General features: G+C 40.4%; 2 protein-coding genes across 14 annotated transcripts in view; one reads left to right on the top strand and one right to left on the bottom strand.

Annotated features, from left to right (window-relative positions):
* si:dkey-178k16.1 (band 4.1-like protein 1) overlaps positions 1–7,590 on the top strand; it is a 35,162-nt gene extending 27,572 nt beyond the window's left edge. For 6 of the 9 annotated variants that reach the window (XM_067527033.1, XM_067527031.1, XM_067527030.1 and 3 more), the window contains 9 exons: positions 328–1,419; positions 2,560–2,610; positions 2,830–3,231; positions 3,640–3,861; positions 4,026–4,085; positions 4,314–4,403; positions 4,589–4,669; positions 4,852–4,968; positions 5,085–7,590. In XM_067527033.1, coding sequence (XP_067383134.1) covers positions 328–1,419; positions 2,560–2,610; positions 2,830–3,231; positions 3,640–3,861; positions 4,026–4,085; positions 4,314–4,403; positions 4,589–4,669; positions 4,852–4,968; positions 5,085–5,090 — 2,121 coding nt within the window. In that variant the 3' untranslated portion in view covers positions 5,091–7,590. The remainder of the gene's footprint in view (positions 1–327; positions 1,420–2,559; positions 2,611–2,829; positions 3,232–3,639; positions 3,862–4,025; positions 4,086–4,313; positions 4,404–4,588; positions 4,670–4,851; positions 4,969–5,084) is intronic. The other 3 variants (XM_067527032.1, XM_067527035.1, XM_067527034.1) reach the window with 3 other exon arrangements.
* Positions 7,591–8,647: 1,057 nt separating this feature from the next.
* The window catches only part of cntn3a.1 (contactin 3a, tandem duplicate 1), a 66,123-nt gene continuing 59,529 nt past the window's right edge, over positions 8,648–15,241 (bottom strand). For 3 of the 5 annotated variants that reach the window (XM_067527038.1, XM_067527036.1, XM_067527037.1), the window contains exons 18-23: positions 14,668–14,902; positions 14,052–14,167; positions 13,657–13,843; positions 11,943–12,055; positions 10,841–11,009; positions 8,648–10,077 (exon numbers count right to left, since the gene is read on the bottom strand). In XM_067527038.1, the coding sequence (XP_067383139.1) occupies positions 9,986–10,077; positions 10,841–11,009; positions 11,943–12,055; positions 13,657–13,843; positions 14,052–14,167; positions 14,668–14,902 (912 nt within the window). In that variant the 3' untranslated portion in view covers positions 8,648–9,985. Of the gene's footprint in view, positions 10,078–10,763; positions 11,010–11,942; positions 12,056–13,656; positions 13,844–14,051; positions 14,168–14,667; positions 14,903–15,241 lie in introns of all 5 variants that reach the window. The other 2 variants (XR_010916355.1, XM_067527039.1) reach the window with 2 other exon arrangements.

The following is a 15,241-nucleotide window of genomic DNA, read 5'->3' as shown; positions in this document are numbered from 1 at the left end:
GTAAGAACAACATCTTCTTTTTTAGCCGTGATATTTACTACGGCACTAAAATGTGTTTTCTTCCATGTTTGGATGTTGTATTCGTCAGCCTTTTCCCATCATGTCTACTTCTACTACTCTGTCGAAACAGTGAAAACAAAGAAAATCGAAAAAACAAACAAAAAAAAACCATCAAAGATTGCCTAGTCACAGGTGCCCCAGCACTTCTACTTCTTCCTGAATACTAATTTACGTTTTAATATTTATGTAGGGTAACAATGATATCAAAAATTAAAGCGCAACACTTCGAGCTAGGCTAATAAAACTGTCTACTCTATGTCAACATAGGCGACCACTGGTGCCAAATTGATTGACAAGCAAGATGCTTATGAAGGAACGCTGGATACTTACTCTAAAGCGGAAAAGAATAAGGCCTCATCTGTGGCTAGACACATGTTTGCCGTGACCTCTTGGACTGAAGCAGAACCGAACAATGGTCAAACACCATGGGACCATTTGAGAACTAGACCTGGAACATCACAGAAACGGGAAACGTCTAAAGAACTAACATATATGGGCTCCATGGGTGAAGTCTTAGCAACTAATGCTTCATTAACAAGGAATGCTATTCAAGAAAATGGATATGGATCTCAGGCAGATAAAGAGAGAGTTGTGAAGGATTATCAGTATGAGCACATTCATGGAGACAGACCAAAAAACTTTGAAACTCCAGTGACTGTGGACTCTCTCCCAAAGAACAACGAGAGCCGAATCGAGACTGACATGAGGCATTGTGAGACTTGGAAAATAAAAGACCCAAGCCCCCTGAGAGAAAAAGATTGCAACAAAACTGGGAACTCGCACTCAGAAGTCACCAAAACAGTCCCTCTCAAGCCACAGAGATCAAAGAAGTCTTTGAATCCAGAGAACAAAGGTGTTGTAAACCCTCAAACTCAAAGCCATTCTGATAGAGGTGTCTTTGCTGTGACTGGGGATGCACAGATGACAAAATCAAAAGACGGATTCTGTGAGGTAGGGAGGAGAGTGAATAATTGTACTGTTCCACAGTCTGCCACAGATGTTGTCAAGGAAAACATAGCGGCCACCAAATACGACAGCGAAGCTGCAATGTCATATCAGCAGCAAACTCAAATCCATCAACAGATTAAAAATGAGTTGTTTCGACAACAGGAGCTCAGAGATTGCAGAGGTATAGCAGGGCAGAGTCAGTGGACAAGGGGAGGCATGCCACAAGAAGAACATTTTCGTAACAACTCAGAGTTTAAAGAGAATGTCCTCTCTAGCTGTAAGTTTCCTACCGCTCCCCCTCGAACTCTTCCACTGAAAACACAGTGGTCCCGGGACAGACAGAGCAACATGGACAGCAGCCACATTCACTACCGGACACCTACCCAAGAAACAGCCAAGAGGAAGCAAGCGGTAAACTATCTGCCCGCAGCCTGCTTTGTCAGTCATCGGAAAGTTAAACATTGCATGAGCTTCAGGCGATGTCCTGCAGATCTTTTATTTACCATCTAAAAACAAAAAAAACAATCCCACACCCATACGTCAGAACTCATGTGGCTGTGTATGAGAAAGCAAAAGTTCACGTTCCTTTGCATTGCATCATTGATCGACACAATTCACGTCCATGGGCCAAGGAGCTTTTTGCTTTCCCTCGTTCCCCTCTGCAAAGCTTGACATCTGCTTGGCCATTTCAGAACCTTGCGGGCCTTTAAGCAAAGTTCCCATTGCTTAAGCTTCAGGCGTCCCCTTTATACTGTACCACCTAAACTTGTTACGTTCACACCTGGTCTCTCCTTCCAACATCCTCACAGAATAAAGGGTGGCTGCTGTTGCAAGGAGTGCAAGACCTTTCCACCATTTTTTTGAAACCTCTTTTTCACATAATTTAAATCCTTTTTATAAATGGCTGAAAAGGGCATTTGAACCAAATGTTCTGCCTTGGCACCTCTGTAGCAATAGCAGAAAATGAAAAAGGCGATTAGATATAATCACAGGCTGCAGAGCTGCCAAACCTCGTCAGGGCATAGGCATTCATATGCCACATTTATGAATATGAATACCTTTTTCCTGAAAGGGATTTTGAAAAATCTAGCCTTTCAGTGCATGGCATTACCATTGCACTTGCAGTCATTTTTAATAATGTCAACCTGAGAAATATACCCTTTATGCATGCTTCTGACAGTAGCCTTAAGCTTTACAATCTTTGGGAATTCTCTGGGAATGTGTGTTTTTAGTGTGAGTTTAACAGAAATCCTGAAGTTGATGGATAAATTTTAATGGTTCACATTTTTCATAATAATACAATGAAAGCACTAGCTTAAGCAAAAATGGTTCACTGAATATGACAAGAAATCATTTAATCAGCTGCTGCAAAAAGACCACAATGTCAGTTCAGTGACAATGAAAACATCACTGTTTCTGCTCTTTCCTTCTCTTTAGCTAAAGCAGAGAGAGGTGTTTTAGTTGTTTAGATGCAGCCCTATATATGAATTGACACATGCTTTTTATTAGTTTAATATTTATGTTATGTTGTTGTTTGTTTCTGTCCTATAGGAGACACCTCCTACGCCTTCTATACATGAGGAGCCATTCAACGAAGCTTCAGTGAGTCATTCCTCAGCTCCACTAGTTGCTCCACTAGTTGCTCCACTAGTTATCGTATATAGCCAGTCTTCTGGAAATGATAAAAAAAAGTATACTTAGTTATTGTACTTATCACATTTTTTCTTCAAGATGTTCGCAGTAATTATTAGAGTAAATCAGTAATGTAAGAATACCACTAGTACCATATATGAATTCATTATTTACCCATCTTTCGTGCAGAGGGAACCATGGGAGAGACGTCTGGGTTCTGTCTCGGAGGATGACCAGGACCACGAGATCCTGTACCTGAAGGAAACCCACCTGGGCATTGAGCGCAAATGCTCTAGTATCACAGTTAGCTCAACGTCCAGCTTGGAGGCTGAAGTAGATTTCACGGTCCTAACAGACCTTCACACGGGCATGGAGGAGTTCTCTAGGGGCATGTCAGAACTGGGAGAGAGGGATCTGTCTCCTGATGGGGGTCTGTGCTTGGGCATCGACTTGCTCCAGCAGCAGGGCCCTTCTGAACCACCTCCTCCTTTAGTGTCAGCTCCTCTGTCCAGAGGGGCCAGCAGCAGCCCTCCGGCCAAACATGTCCAGCCTGAAGATGTCCAACCGGAAGTCAAACGACACGATATGCAGGTATTTTTCCTACGAAGTGTGTTTGAGAATTTAGAGGCTTCTGTTCAATACATTTGTACAGGCAGGTACACATCAAAAGCAGACAAAGAACACAAAAAGTCGTGCAATATATACAGACAGGCAACATGTTTGGAGTTTAATGGGTTTTATCATGTAGCAAAACAGACTTTCCTTCTCCTTCCTGTTTTCTAATCTTATTTCAAGTTTGCATATTACATTATATTGTGTGCACTTAAGTTTATTTTGATTATTTATATGCCCTTTTGTTCGCCTGTCCATCAGATGCTTCAGTGATATAGTTTTTCAAGCATAATTCTGGGAGTTCTGGGCCTTTGTGAAATTTAGATAAAAAGGGATCTTAAAGTTCCTCTAATGTGTAAAAAACAAACACTTTTTCCACCTCCCTAGCCTGTAGTTCCCAAAAAACCAAAGCGCTCAGTGCCAGTGTCATCATCAGTGGATAGAGAGCAGTCGCACAAAGAAGCCAGTCGCTATCCTCCTGTCGCACCGCTGAGCAGAGAGGCCAGTGATGTCATGCCCACACCGACAGTAAGGAAGACTGATGTCAGGACTGAAACTCAGCCCAATGGGTCAGAGGTCACCACGACCATTGTGGAGTTCACAGAGCAGGTTATTTATATATTTTGGTGATAAATATTGTAGGTGAAGAAAAACACTACAACAGGAAACAGTGATTTTTTATCAGTTTATTGTCGCTCTGTCCTGGTGCGAAGCTGTATGGTAGTTGTTCTGAATGAATTAAACAAGGCAAATAATAAGTGTATCTGTTTTAGGATCACAGTATCGCCGGGCTAAGTGAAGTTTCTTACTCTACGAGACAGAGTGTATCCCCTGTAAGTACAAATAGAATGACCTCTCCAATTTTAACTCCACCTGCAGCCTCTCAGTCCTGCTCTCCAAGGTTTAAACCTACTTACGAACCAAAGGCATCAATTCACGAATATGTGCATGAGTGGATGTCCTAAAATCTAAAAACAATACTCGTTGTCTTTGGGGGATTTGTGCATATGTTTGTGTGTGTTTATGATATTTCCATAAGTTCCATTGTTTGGCTTTCTCAGGTGCATGTAGGCAGTCTTGGCAGAGAAGCATCGGGGTCGCCTGTCCTCATCACTGAAAATGTTACCTCTGCAACCACTCACGTCACCAAGGTAAAGAAGTTAAAGTGAAAAGTGAAGTGATGATTCTACTTCATCATGGTCATGGTGGATGATGGAGTTGTGCTGGATGGCATTCTAGCAAGAAGTGGTTCTGGTGGTTAATGTTTTGGCCACCCTATTCAAAAGAGGAAAGGGCCAATGTCGGATGCTAAAAGAAAAACCATTGTGTTTTGCAGACTGTAAAAGGAGGATATTCAGAAACCAGGATCGAGAAGAGGATTATAATCACAGGAGACGACGATGTCGACCAAGAACAGGTGACCTAGTTGATCTTATCTTTGTAGATAAATGCTTCTACCAGGATTTTTGATTGCCCTTTGATATTGGAAATATTTTATCTAAACACTTAATATTCTTAAATGTAGAAACTGAAATGAAAAACTTTTTCAATTTTTTTTTTTTGTATGAAGTTCACACACAGTCCATGCTTTCCTTGCAGGCGCTGGCTATTGCAATACAGGAAGCCAAGCAGCAGCATCCAGACATGCAGGTGACCAAGGCGGTCGTTGTCAGGGAAACAGAATCATCTACTGAGGATCGGCATAGTGCATCAGAGGTACAGATGTAATCTAGACTTTAAAGATGACATCAAGCCAGAGTTTAGCCCCTTAACCTCCTTTGAGATTCAGGGATTTAAGGTCGACAACTGTTTCTCTTCTTTGTCATCTGCAGTCCTGATTTACTGAGACAGGAGTGCCCCCCTTTGGATCAGAAGTGTAAGTGCTGGACCTGAAATTGCCACCCATCCTCCCTATAGATTGACAACTGCTGGCGGTGCTCAAATGGAGCCCGTCCGCGTACACAGAGCTGAAAGAGGACTCTTCAAATGTCTTTGTTTTATTTTTATTCAAGCATTTACGTGTTTACTTTATTCATGTTCAGTGGAGTGGTTTGGTAGTTACGCTGCTAAAAAAGTATGTCGGTGTGAGAATTCTGAACATCTGGAACAGATGATCCAACTAAAATCTCTACAAATCATTCCTCAGATAACATTGGGAATTTGTGTATAAGATGAAGTTAATGTAGAATCTTTCAGGATTCCACGTTGGGACTCATGCCATGCACAATGTATCATTTGGATAAAAAAGGAATATGTAAACAAAACACAACAGGAATGTCATGTACATCCAGTACCCAAAAGTCCTAGCTTTAGTTTTCATTCATGCATGGCCAGTCAATGAATAGATGTGTTCTGGGCCCACCCCCATCCCACTGATGGATGAGAATGTACTGAGCAGTAAGGATCATGTTGTTCCAACAAGGTCCTCCGGTGAGGTTTATTTAAGTGTTATGGACCAAAGTCAAGCTAGTATGATCAACCTAATTCCCTCTGTCTTGCCTATTTAAATAATTATTTACAAAGATGTCTGGGTGACCACCGTGCAAGTAGATATGATTTGAGTTGGTGCATCACGATGGAATGTATTCTGTGCTTTGTTTGGAAATTAGGAGCTGTTAATACACATGGCTTACCTGCTAATCAACTGGTGAGCATGCTGATGTTTCAGAAAGAGACAAGTTTCAGAAAGAGTCGGTTCCCTAGTTTTTAGACATACTGTCAGGATTCAGGTGGACATAAATCCACTTTGGCCAATTTTATAGTAAAAACAAATATCTAGACCTACAACTATGGTAAAGTCGCAGAATGGGCTGCTGCATCCGTAAAACTATTATTTGAGGGAATGTTTGCATGATCACTTTTTGAATTATTTTTACTGTAATTGAATAATATGGAAATTAATTCATAATGACTGATCACGATATCTCCTATCATCAAAGAGACACCATGGAAAATCACAATGATTTAATGGCCAAATTATTCACAATTTGAAGCCAAACTTTTTTGTAAAATGTAAAAAAGGAAATGAATAATAATCAAGCCATCAAGCACAGTCAGTTTTGTTAATCCCCAGCACAGTGGCTTTTAACATTTCTTCTCATTTCCAACAAACATGTATTTAATGTCAACAAATCAGTTTATCTGAAATAAATTTGTGTAAAATGAACATAACGTAGGCCTGCAATGCATACTTTAAGTGTGTTAACTGCTGTTTTTCAGTTTCTTTATTCTAAAACAAACTTAACTGTTAAGGATCAAAGCCTTTCAAACACTTAATTAAGCAAATAACAGTGTTAAAAAAAGCAGTATACGCAGCATCTTTGTAAGTTTAGTTGTGTGTGGTTTGGTAAGTGAATGTTAGAGGGACACCATAGACATGTAGTGTGCCAATTATGGTAGCAGTCAAATTGTACAAACGGATTTTGTATGAAAACTTTATACGAACTAGCTACTTTTAACTACACAAGTGCCAGAAAGTCAAACACATAAACCTGACGTGGCAAGCTTTACCTTTTATTATGGTGACCTACAAAATTTGTCTCCTTGCAGAAGGAGATTTTTTTTTTATGCAAATGTATTTAAATCAGTACATGCAGCAGCAAAACCATTCAACTGAGGAAAAAAACAATGTTAAAAGCTGTCATGTCAGGTTTGTGAAAGAATACTGAGGTCTAACTCTGGCTTTCAGACACTAAACTTTACAGTCAATGTTCACATCTGTAATGTAATATCTTCCTGGTGTTTCATATTTTGGTTCCAAATTCTTTAAAGTGAACTTATGGATGTTGGTGTCAAACTGGAAGGTGTGTGGGGGGGGGGGGGGAGGACTGCATCCATGAATACCTTGTACTGTATATTTGGTGGCGTTTGGTGGATTGTGAAAATGTAAAGTAGTTAAAGGCCATGGGCTTGTTGTACACTAGGGGGCACCAGTTATCTAAAAAACAAACAAACAAAAAAAAAGAGCTTTGCAATAACATCTAGCAAACACCACTGAAATCCTTCTCACCATCTTTCACTAAGGGGCAAATATTTCCAAATCACCCTCGGATCAATGTGTAAGGTCAGCCTCAACTTCCTCTGTTCTGACAATAACCACACTGATTATTCCACATTGCTGTGGCTGAGACACCAGGTACTCAAGTCTCATTGGAGGACCTCTGGCTGACCCTTAAACCTAGCCCACTCCTCTGTACAGAGCCCTCCTCCTCTTCCAAAGTAGCTTCATCTCTTCTTTGCTGCTCTTCATTGCTTAATGCTGTGTCTTTGCTGTACATTGTACTTGCATTCCTTCAAAATGAATAAAGGAGAGAAAAAAAAAATGAGATGAGTTGGGAATCCCTCTGTTTGATCTGTGTTTGTATTATAACTACGTATGTTTTAGTACTACTACTACTCTCCTTTCGGCTTATCCCATGAGTTCAGGGTCGCCACAGCGGATCATTGTCCGCATGTTGATTTGGCACAGTTTTTACGCCGGATGCCCTTCCTTACGCAACCCTCCCCAATTTCTACCGGGCTTGGACCAGCACTGCATCGCTGGGGAGGGGGAATGGGCCGGGGATCAAACCACTCACCTTGTGGTCCGTAAGCAACTGCCTTTACCAACTGAGCTATAGCCCCCGCTGTATGTTTCAGTACTAAGCGTAATAATTAAGCACAGTTTTTTTTCTGACCATAGAAAAATAATGCATTATGAATGAGGTTCAATGTGACTTACAGTGTTCTATGTTCTGTACTAATTGCTTTTGGTCCAGGGTTAGTTAAGGCTTTTACATTTCATTAGTGTTTATGTACTGATTGTTCTACATACACAGTGAATGATGGGAAGTTGCACAAACCACGTAGCAATAGAAGTGAAGTTGTTTGTATGACATGGTTAAATTAGATGCTGCAAATGCATGAAAAATGTTTCACTATAAAGGAAGTGAAATATTTTCACAAATAGATTATCTAAGCTCTGAAATAAATCTAGAATATGAAGGCTTCAAAGAGATTAGAATTAGCATTTTCTAGCTGCCAAGCCAAGTCCTGATCTTTGATTGAATTGAACATTGCAGCATGAAGTGCCTCCTGCTACAAACTGCGTTTACTCCCTTTTTCTAACCAAACCTGTAAACGCTGGTTCATCTCTTTGTTCACATTTTATCATGATGACTTAGTCATGTTTAAGTCACCCACCTTGGTGAATCTCTGGCTCTTTTCAGATAAACTTTAACAACTTATTTTAAGGGTGACCTTAATGTGAAGGTAATAAAAGTGTAAAAGCATATTCTTGACCTCAGCAACAGAAAGTCTTATTAGCTTTTTCCAGAACAATTTTATCTATTATGGTGGACCAGAAGTGTTTTACTTCAAACACCATTTTGGTCTGTTTTAACATAAAACAAGAGTATATGGAAAATGGCATTATGTTTATTAAAAGCAGATTCATCCATTCAGACACCCTAAACGTAGGTACGTACACTGACCAATCTCATGCCAAACAGCAGCTGACAGTAAAATACCCTCCCTACTTTGTAATAAGCCATTAGAAAAATCTGTAATCACTGCCACGCTCTATTACAATGCTCATCATGAATGACAGGGGAGAAAGGCATGTAGTCTCTGAGCCCCAAATGCCCCAAAATATGATCTAACAAAAGTGACAAATACTATAAAACCTCAGTTACTCATAAATTATAGCATGAATGAGCAAAAACACAATGCAGACAAACACAGGAGAAAACTAAGTATAACCTCTCTTGAAAAATAACAATAAGACTTAAGGCTCTTTTGGGACCTGAGGATTTCATACATACAGCGAACAACAATGTGGCTCACAAAGTGCCTTACATACACACTTATCATGGATTAGGGAGGAAGGTGAAGACATTAATTAAGAAACACAAGTCCGTTTACAATGGAAGCCATTCTGGGGGTGTACACGCTGCATTTTCTCACAATGATAAAACAGGTGGAACTGAACCGCGTTGGCTCGATACCTTTGGCTCCAGTCAGTTTCACTGCAACTCTGAGTTTGGAACCTGGCAAAAACATAAAAGCATGAATAAAACCCAGGCAAAATTACAAAGGTCCAAATGTCAAGTTTGTCATAAAGCAATGATGTTTAGCCCCCTGTTTTTTTTGTTTAGGTTTTTTTTTGTCTTTTGTGTTGTTTTTTTTGGCAGGGATTATTAACAGACAGTTCAGTAGTTTTCCAAACACAGTCCAGATAGGAGGAAATGACTTCATCTATTTTAGTCTTTAATCAGGTTTAAATGCATTTTCACTCAATTAATGAGCTATGTACGTGCTGATGGTCTCCTTCACGGCCATGATAAAATCCCATCATCCGAAAAAAGTCGATCGGTACCACAGAGAAAACATATAGACATCCAATTGTGCATCACACAACACTGGGCCTCCGAGGAGAAAACCACATGGGAATATCCATTGGTTAGAAGAGAGCAGAGAAAATAAACATCCTCAAAGGGACTGCAGCAGAGTCACAGTGTCCTTTTAGTTCCATAAAAGCGACTTCTGAAAGAGCCAGTTCCTTTCAGTAACTGCTTTAGATAGGTGAAGGAAAAGTCTCTTCCTCACAAAGAGATCTTTATAAAAAGAGAAGGAAAGGTTCAGGCGGGTTGGGTAAGGAGCAGGTGGAAATGCGTCTGTCAGCCTCTTGCTGTCTTTGACCTGCTGTTTCTCCTCCTAATAGGCAGCTGTAGTGCCTGGTTCCTGCAGATGTCTGTCATAGTACAGTCCTGGCTGTGAGTATTAGGGCTGCGAAATTGGCCAAGAAAGATGCAGAGGACTCTGGGGCTGCTCCCATGACTATGGAGCCTGAAAAGCAAAAAACAAAAACCCACAATCAAAATTCACAAGGTTTTGGATTCTTAATGTCTGCTGTAAGTGCTCATCTTCATCGTCTCGGCACGAAATATGGCTACATTTGATTAAAAGAAATGCATTCAGTACTAATAACCATGTGCTGTGAGCACACAGCTACATCCATAGATGGCACTAGTACTCTATACTCAATTATGAGACAACCTGGCCTTCAAAGAGCTAGAAAAGTGAGGCAGGCACAGCAAAAGACATAGTTTGATTAAAAGGAAAAATCCACATCCAGCTACTGGCAATATTCCTTGCATGTCTGAGTCAATGTCGGAGTTGTTTGATAATACACGATAAGTCTGTGCGCTGAAAACTGTGTCTTGCAGCTAAAATACGGTGACTGTAAAGAAGTGAAAGCATTCTTCTGAAGTCTCACTTTGCATCAACATTTAATGGCAATGAATCCAATCAACTGGTATCATCACCTATAGGTATCAGACTCACAACACCACAATGCAATGTAGCCGTGTTTTGGGTGCAACAGAAGCTTTGACACTGCAACACTGGTCTTTAATTAATAGGAACAATGTCACATTCATTCATTTGTTAGAAAGAAATTAAACTAGAGAGACACAACAGGATTCCTGATGTGCTCTGAACACTAGTGTATGTACTAGTGTAGACAGTAATACCAGCTCAGCTGCACTGCCATGACGTCCCACAAAAGCAGACGTCACTTTTCATCTTCAAACTGTCAGGACTGTCCCACCTGCTATCTTGGGGATAGTAATCTGCCGGCTGCTGCTGCCTTCTCCTCCCTCACTGAAAGGTTTAATCTGAATGACATAGTCCTGGTTGACTGGCAGTGACAACTCCAAGGAGGTGGTGTTGGTCTCCACCACACTAGGACGGCCGTGTTTGTCTTGGCTGTACATCACCTACAGGCAGCAGAGAGTAAAAACAGACAGCAAAGCGAGGCAAAGCATGAAGACACTTTCAAAAGAATCCTATGAGTTGTGTGTTGCTGTTGCATCGACAAGAAAATCTCAGCTTGTGTTCTTTCAGGCAGCGTGAGATGTAATGTCCTGCCTCTGAAACTAAAAAGGATTATTATAAGTAGGTATGTGTACTTCAGTGTGTTGGATCAGCAGAGCAGAGGCTGCAGGGGAGATAAGGTTAAAGTACTGATGCATCAACCCTGATCTGTCAGCTGCAGCTTGGCTCTGGGTTTGTGGACACAGTACAACTTTCAGATTTTCCCTTCAGTGTAGAGAGAATAATGTGCGGTGACTGCAGGTAATCCAGACCCACAGCTTTACACTTTAAATGTACAAAGTTATGTTTTTTTTTAGATTGATAAGCCACATTGTGCTTTAAAAGGATTCCTGAGCACCTGAAATACAATCCCTCAAGTTTTCATTGAAATACATATTATACACATGTAGGCAAAATACTCCATTTCCTGTAATCACTCTGTCTTAAGCAATAGCTCGAACAATTGTAGATTTTGTGTGTGGCAAAAATTATGAGGCCAAAAATAATAAGATGTAGGCGGTTATCGAGCGGTTGTTGTTTTAAAGACACAGAGGCATTATGTGAAGGACTAAACGCAGTGACATTTTGCCCCAGTACAACTTCAATTTAACTGCAGTTCATAATAATATAAGATGTTTGAATGCTTCATTACCTATCAGCAAAATCAGGCAAATAATAATAATCATAAAACTCTGTAATTGTGTGGAGTAAATGAGCCAAGTGACATTTTTCAGTATCTGATTTTTCACTCTATAAAACCATTCACTTATCCAAGCAGCAGCCTGCTCAGTTTAAGCACTCTCCACTGGAGGAGTGTAAAATTGCCCACTTTTTACCTTATATCCTGTGACCTCTGACTCGTTCTCCAGGGCGTGTACTTGGTCCCATCTCAGGATGACCTTGGAGTTGGAAGTATTCCACATAATTTTGACTGGGGCTTGACTAGGCGCTGGAGGAGGGTGATTGGAAAAGGGGTAAAGATTGAGATAAAAAACAAAACAAAAACAAAGTTACAACATACCAACAAAAAGAAGGTAAAAGGACAACTGCCAGATGCCAAAAAAGCAACTTAAAAATGGTCTCTCTAAAAAAACAAAAACAAACTGTATGACACACTGAACACACTAGCTATTTTAATGAGAAACACTGGAGATAAAAATTAGCAGTTGGTAAAGATGAAATGGCACACGATGTCTTTAATGAGCTTTGCTGTAGGAAATAACACTTGTATTTATTACTTTATGATTGATACAAAGTTAAATTGGAAAGTATTTGGATACTTAGGCGTAAATTTGAAATGGGGAAAAAAACCCATCAGTGTACATGCAAAAAGTAACAGTGATAAAGTGAAAGCATGTTTTTAAAGATTTTAGCAAATGTATTAAATCCAAAACTAAATTCTTTTATTTGTATGATTCAGACTTTTTGACGTTGTAACCCGAAATAAAGGCCACGCCCATCGTGTTTGCTTTGACTGTTCTGGAGATGTGTCTAGAACGTGATTAAATTCCACCTGTTTCCCACAAGGTCCCCAAACGTCCAACACATTGTGTGTCAGGACAAAAAAAACCTACTCATGAAAGGAACTCTCTCTGTAACTTTTACAGAGCTTCAAAAGTCCTTTTTAGAAGGAGATCCTGGCAGAAGAATGAATATTCCACTCCATCAATCAGGCCTTTATGGTGGAGTGTGCCAAAGAGCATTTCAATTACCTGAGTTAAGCTCTGGGCAAAAGTTAAAGCGCCATGTCTGCCACACTATGCCCAAACATCAAAAGACTATTGCTGTCAATATGTGTAACGTAAGACGAGAGCCAACAAGTGCGTAGAGCACCAGCGTAAGAGGAAGAAAAAGCAGACGGTGTGGAACTGAGTATATACAAGCTGTAAACAAAACAGTGTTAACTTTCCATTTTCAATCCACTTTGGCTCTTCACTCTCCACTAACAGTTTATAATTACTCCTAATCGTAGATTTGTCTGATAAAAAGTTACAACAACAGTACAAACTGTACTGGCATTGTGGATTCACTAAGCTGAACAGTCAATAAGATCTGTCTCTATCACCAGCGGGCACAGATTCAACATGACATTTTTCTTCGCCAACAGATGGACAGCGACAATGGGTGTCCATCTAGCGCCAATAGTGCAGGACACACCACAAAGACTAGGCTGATCGACGCGCTGCGACAGCCTGCCGCGGGCCATGTAACCAGAAGCTTACCCAAGACAAACAGGACTACTACAATGTACTGCCCGAAAAAGTTCTGAATTCAGAAAGAAACTAAAAAAAAAAAAAATTTTCACTTTCACGTTGTCATTATGGATTGTTGTATGTAGAGTGATGAGGGAAAAAATGCTTGTTTTCCCCTATTCCAAATGAAATTTACCACACAGTAAAACACATGCAAAAACTGCTCTGAATACTTTCCCCAGTAATTGTATTCATGCCGAATTTTCCATGCTCATACAGTAAAGATAAAAACTGAAAATCAATGCACAAAAACACGCTAAGTCAGACTCAGTCCCCACAATATGTTGTGGGTCCTTACGCGGTTTCTTCGTTGTGACATTGACCGTGCTGCTCTGTGGACCCACTCCAGCACTGTTATAGGCCCGGAGAGAAATGTAATAGGTACTGCTGCCCTCCAGATCCCTTATGAGTACTGAAGTTTTATTCCCCACTGTCCTGATCACACTGGCCATGTCCTGCTTTTCTTTCTCCCCCCAGTACTGCAACTAAAAACACAGAAAAACATACACGGGTTATATTTTATCTGTTTGCACCTCACATGTAACCTAATACAAATAATAATCATTTAGACACTAGTAAAAAAATAAAAAATAAATAAAAAAAGATCATCAAAACAGACATGATGCCACTGGCTGTTGGCACTGTTCACTACATTTGGACATGTCCTATTGTGTGGGCATGTGTTGGTTTGACCTCATAGCCGAGGATGCGTCTATGGTTGTTACTCCAGGCCAGTGGCTTCCAGGTGACCTCTACCTCGGACGCTGATACACTCCTCGCCCTCAGCCTGCCTGGAGCTCTGGTGGGCTCTAAAAAGGCACACAGGATAGTCAGGGGAGGGACTACACGGATTCCCCACACCCACGTCTACTCAGTAAACTGTATCTCTGTCCATATTAATATATGTAATTGCTACAATATTCAGTGTTAGGGAGAGAAAACTTTTTCCCAGTAATTGTATCAGTCCAAAGTGCTGTATCACAACTTGTCCCAGTGCTGCAGACAAAAATTATACACTGAGGACCGACTGCTTATTGTTTGTTAAAGAAGCTGTAATGGAAATGAGGAAAAGAACTGCTAACCATGCACTGTACAACTTCATTTCAGGCATCCTGTATATGCATCACACACACAATAAAACACTTGTTAAATACCTGAAGTAACTGAGCTCTTCTAAAAGAGGATAAAGATGTGTTTGGAGAATATCTTTCATTTTTTGTGAGACACTAGTCCTCTAGTAACACTGGGCACTGGTGACTATCTGACTAAAGACACACATACAGTGCGGTATATGTATATAATTGCCCACCTTCCTCAGCTGAGTGGATGGTTGTCACTGGACTAAAAGGTCCTTCTCCCTTGTTGTTGTAAACCCCCACTTTGACTTGGTAAGGTGAGAAAGGTGGGATGCTCTCATTCTTGAAGACATATCTAGAAGCATCTGGGGATGTGACAGCAGCCTGCATCCAACCTTGAGCCCCGAGTGGGCGGAAAGCCACCACGTATCCAAAGCCTGGACCGCTCTGCAGCTCCTCGGGAACAGGCTAAGAAGGTATATGACTCAGAGGGATGACTCAAGAGGACGGATCTTAAAGCTATTAATACAAATGCAGTTATCCGCAGACTAAAGCACTTAGAGAAAAAGTGTTAAAGATGACAATGTACTTGTATGTACGTACTTTTTTTGGTTCTAATTTTACTAAAAATGAATTTACTAAAAAGGAATGCAGAGGAAATATTAGAAGGTGGACAGTTATTGTTTGTATGTTTTAAAGTATAAAACTGAACTACCAAACATGAGTCCAAGTCGAAAATGTAAGTATCCAATTTTATTTTTTGTTACTGCTGTATTTGATTTTCAGTTATACATTTAAAATAATGTA

The sequence above is a fragment of the Channa argus genome, chromosome 13 (assembly GCF_033026475.1).
Source record: "Channa argus isolate prfri chromosome 13, Channa argus male v1.0, whole genome shotgun sequence".
Lineage (NCBI taxonomy): Eukaryota > Metazoa > Chordata > Actinopteri > Anabantiformes > Channidae > Channa > Channa argus.
The sequence above is the reverse complement of the archived record's forward strand: the minus strand, read 5'-3'. Positions and strand labels throughout refer to the sequence as shown.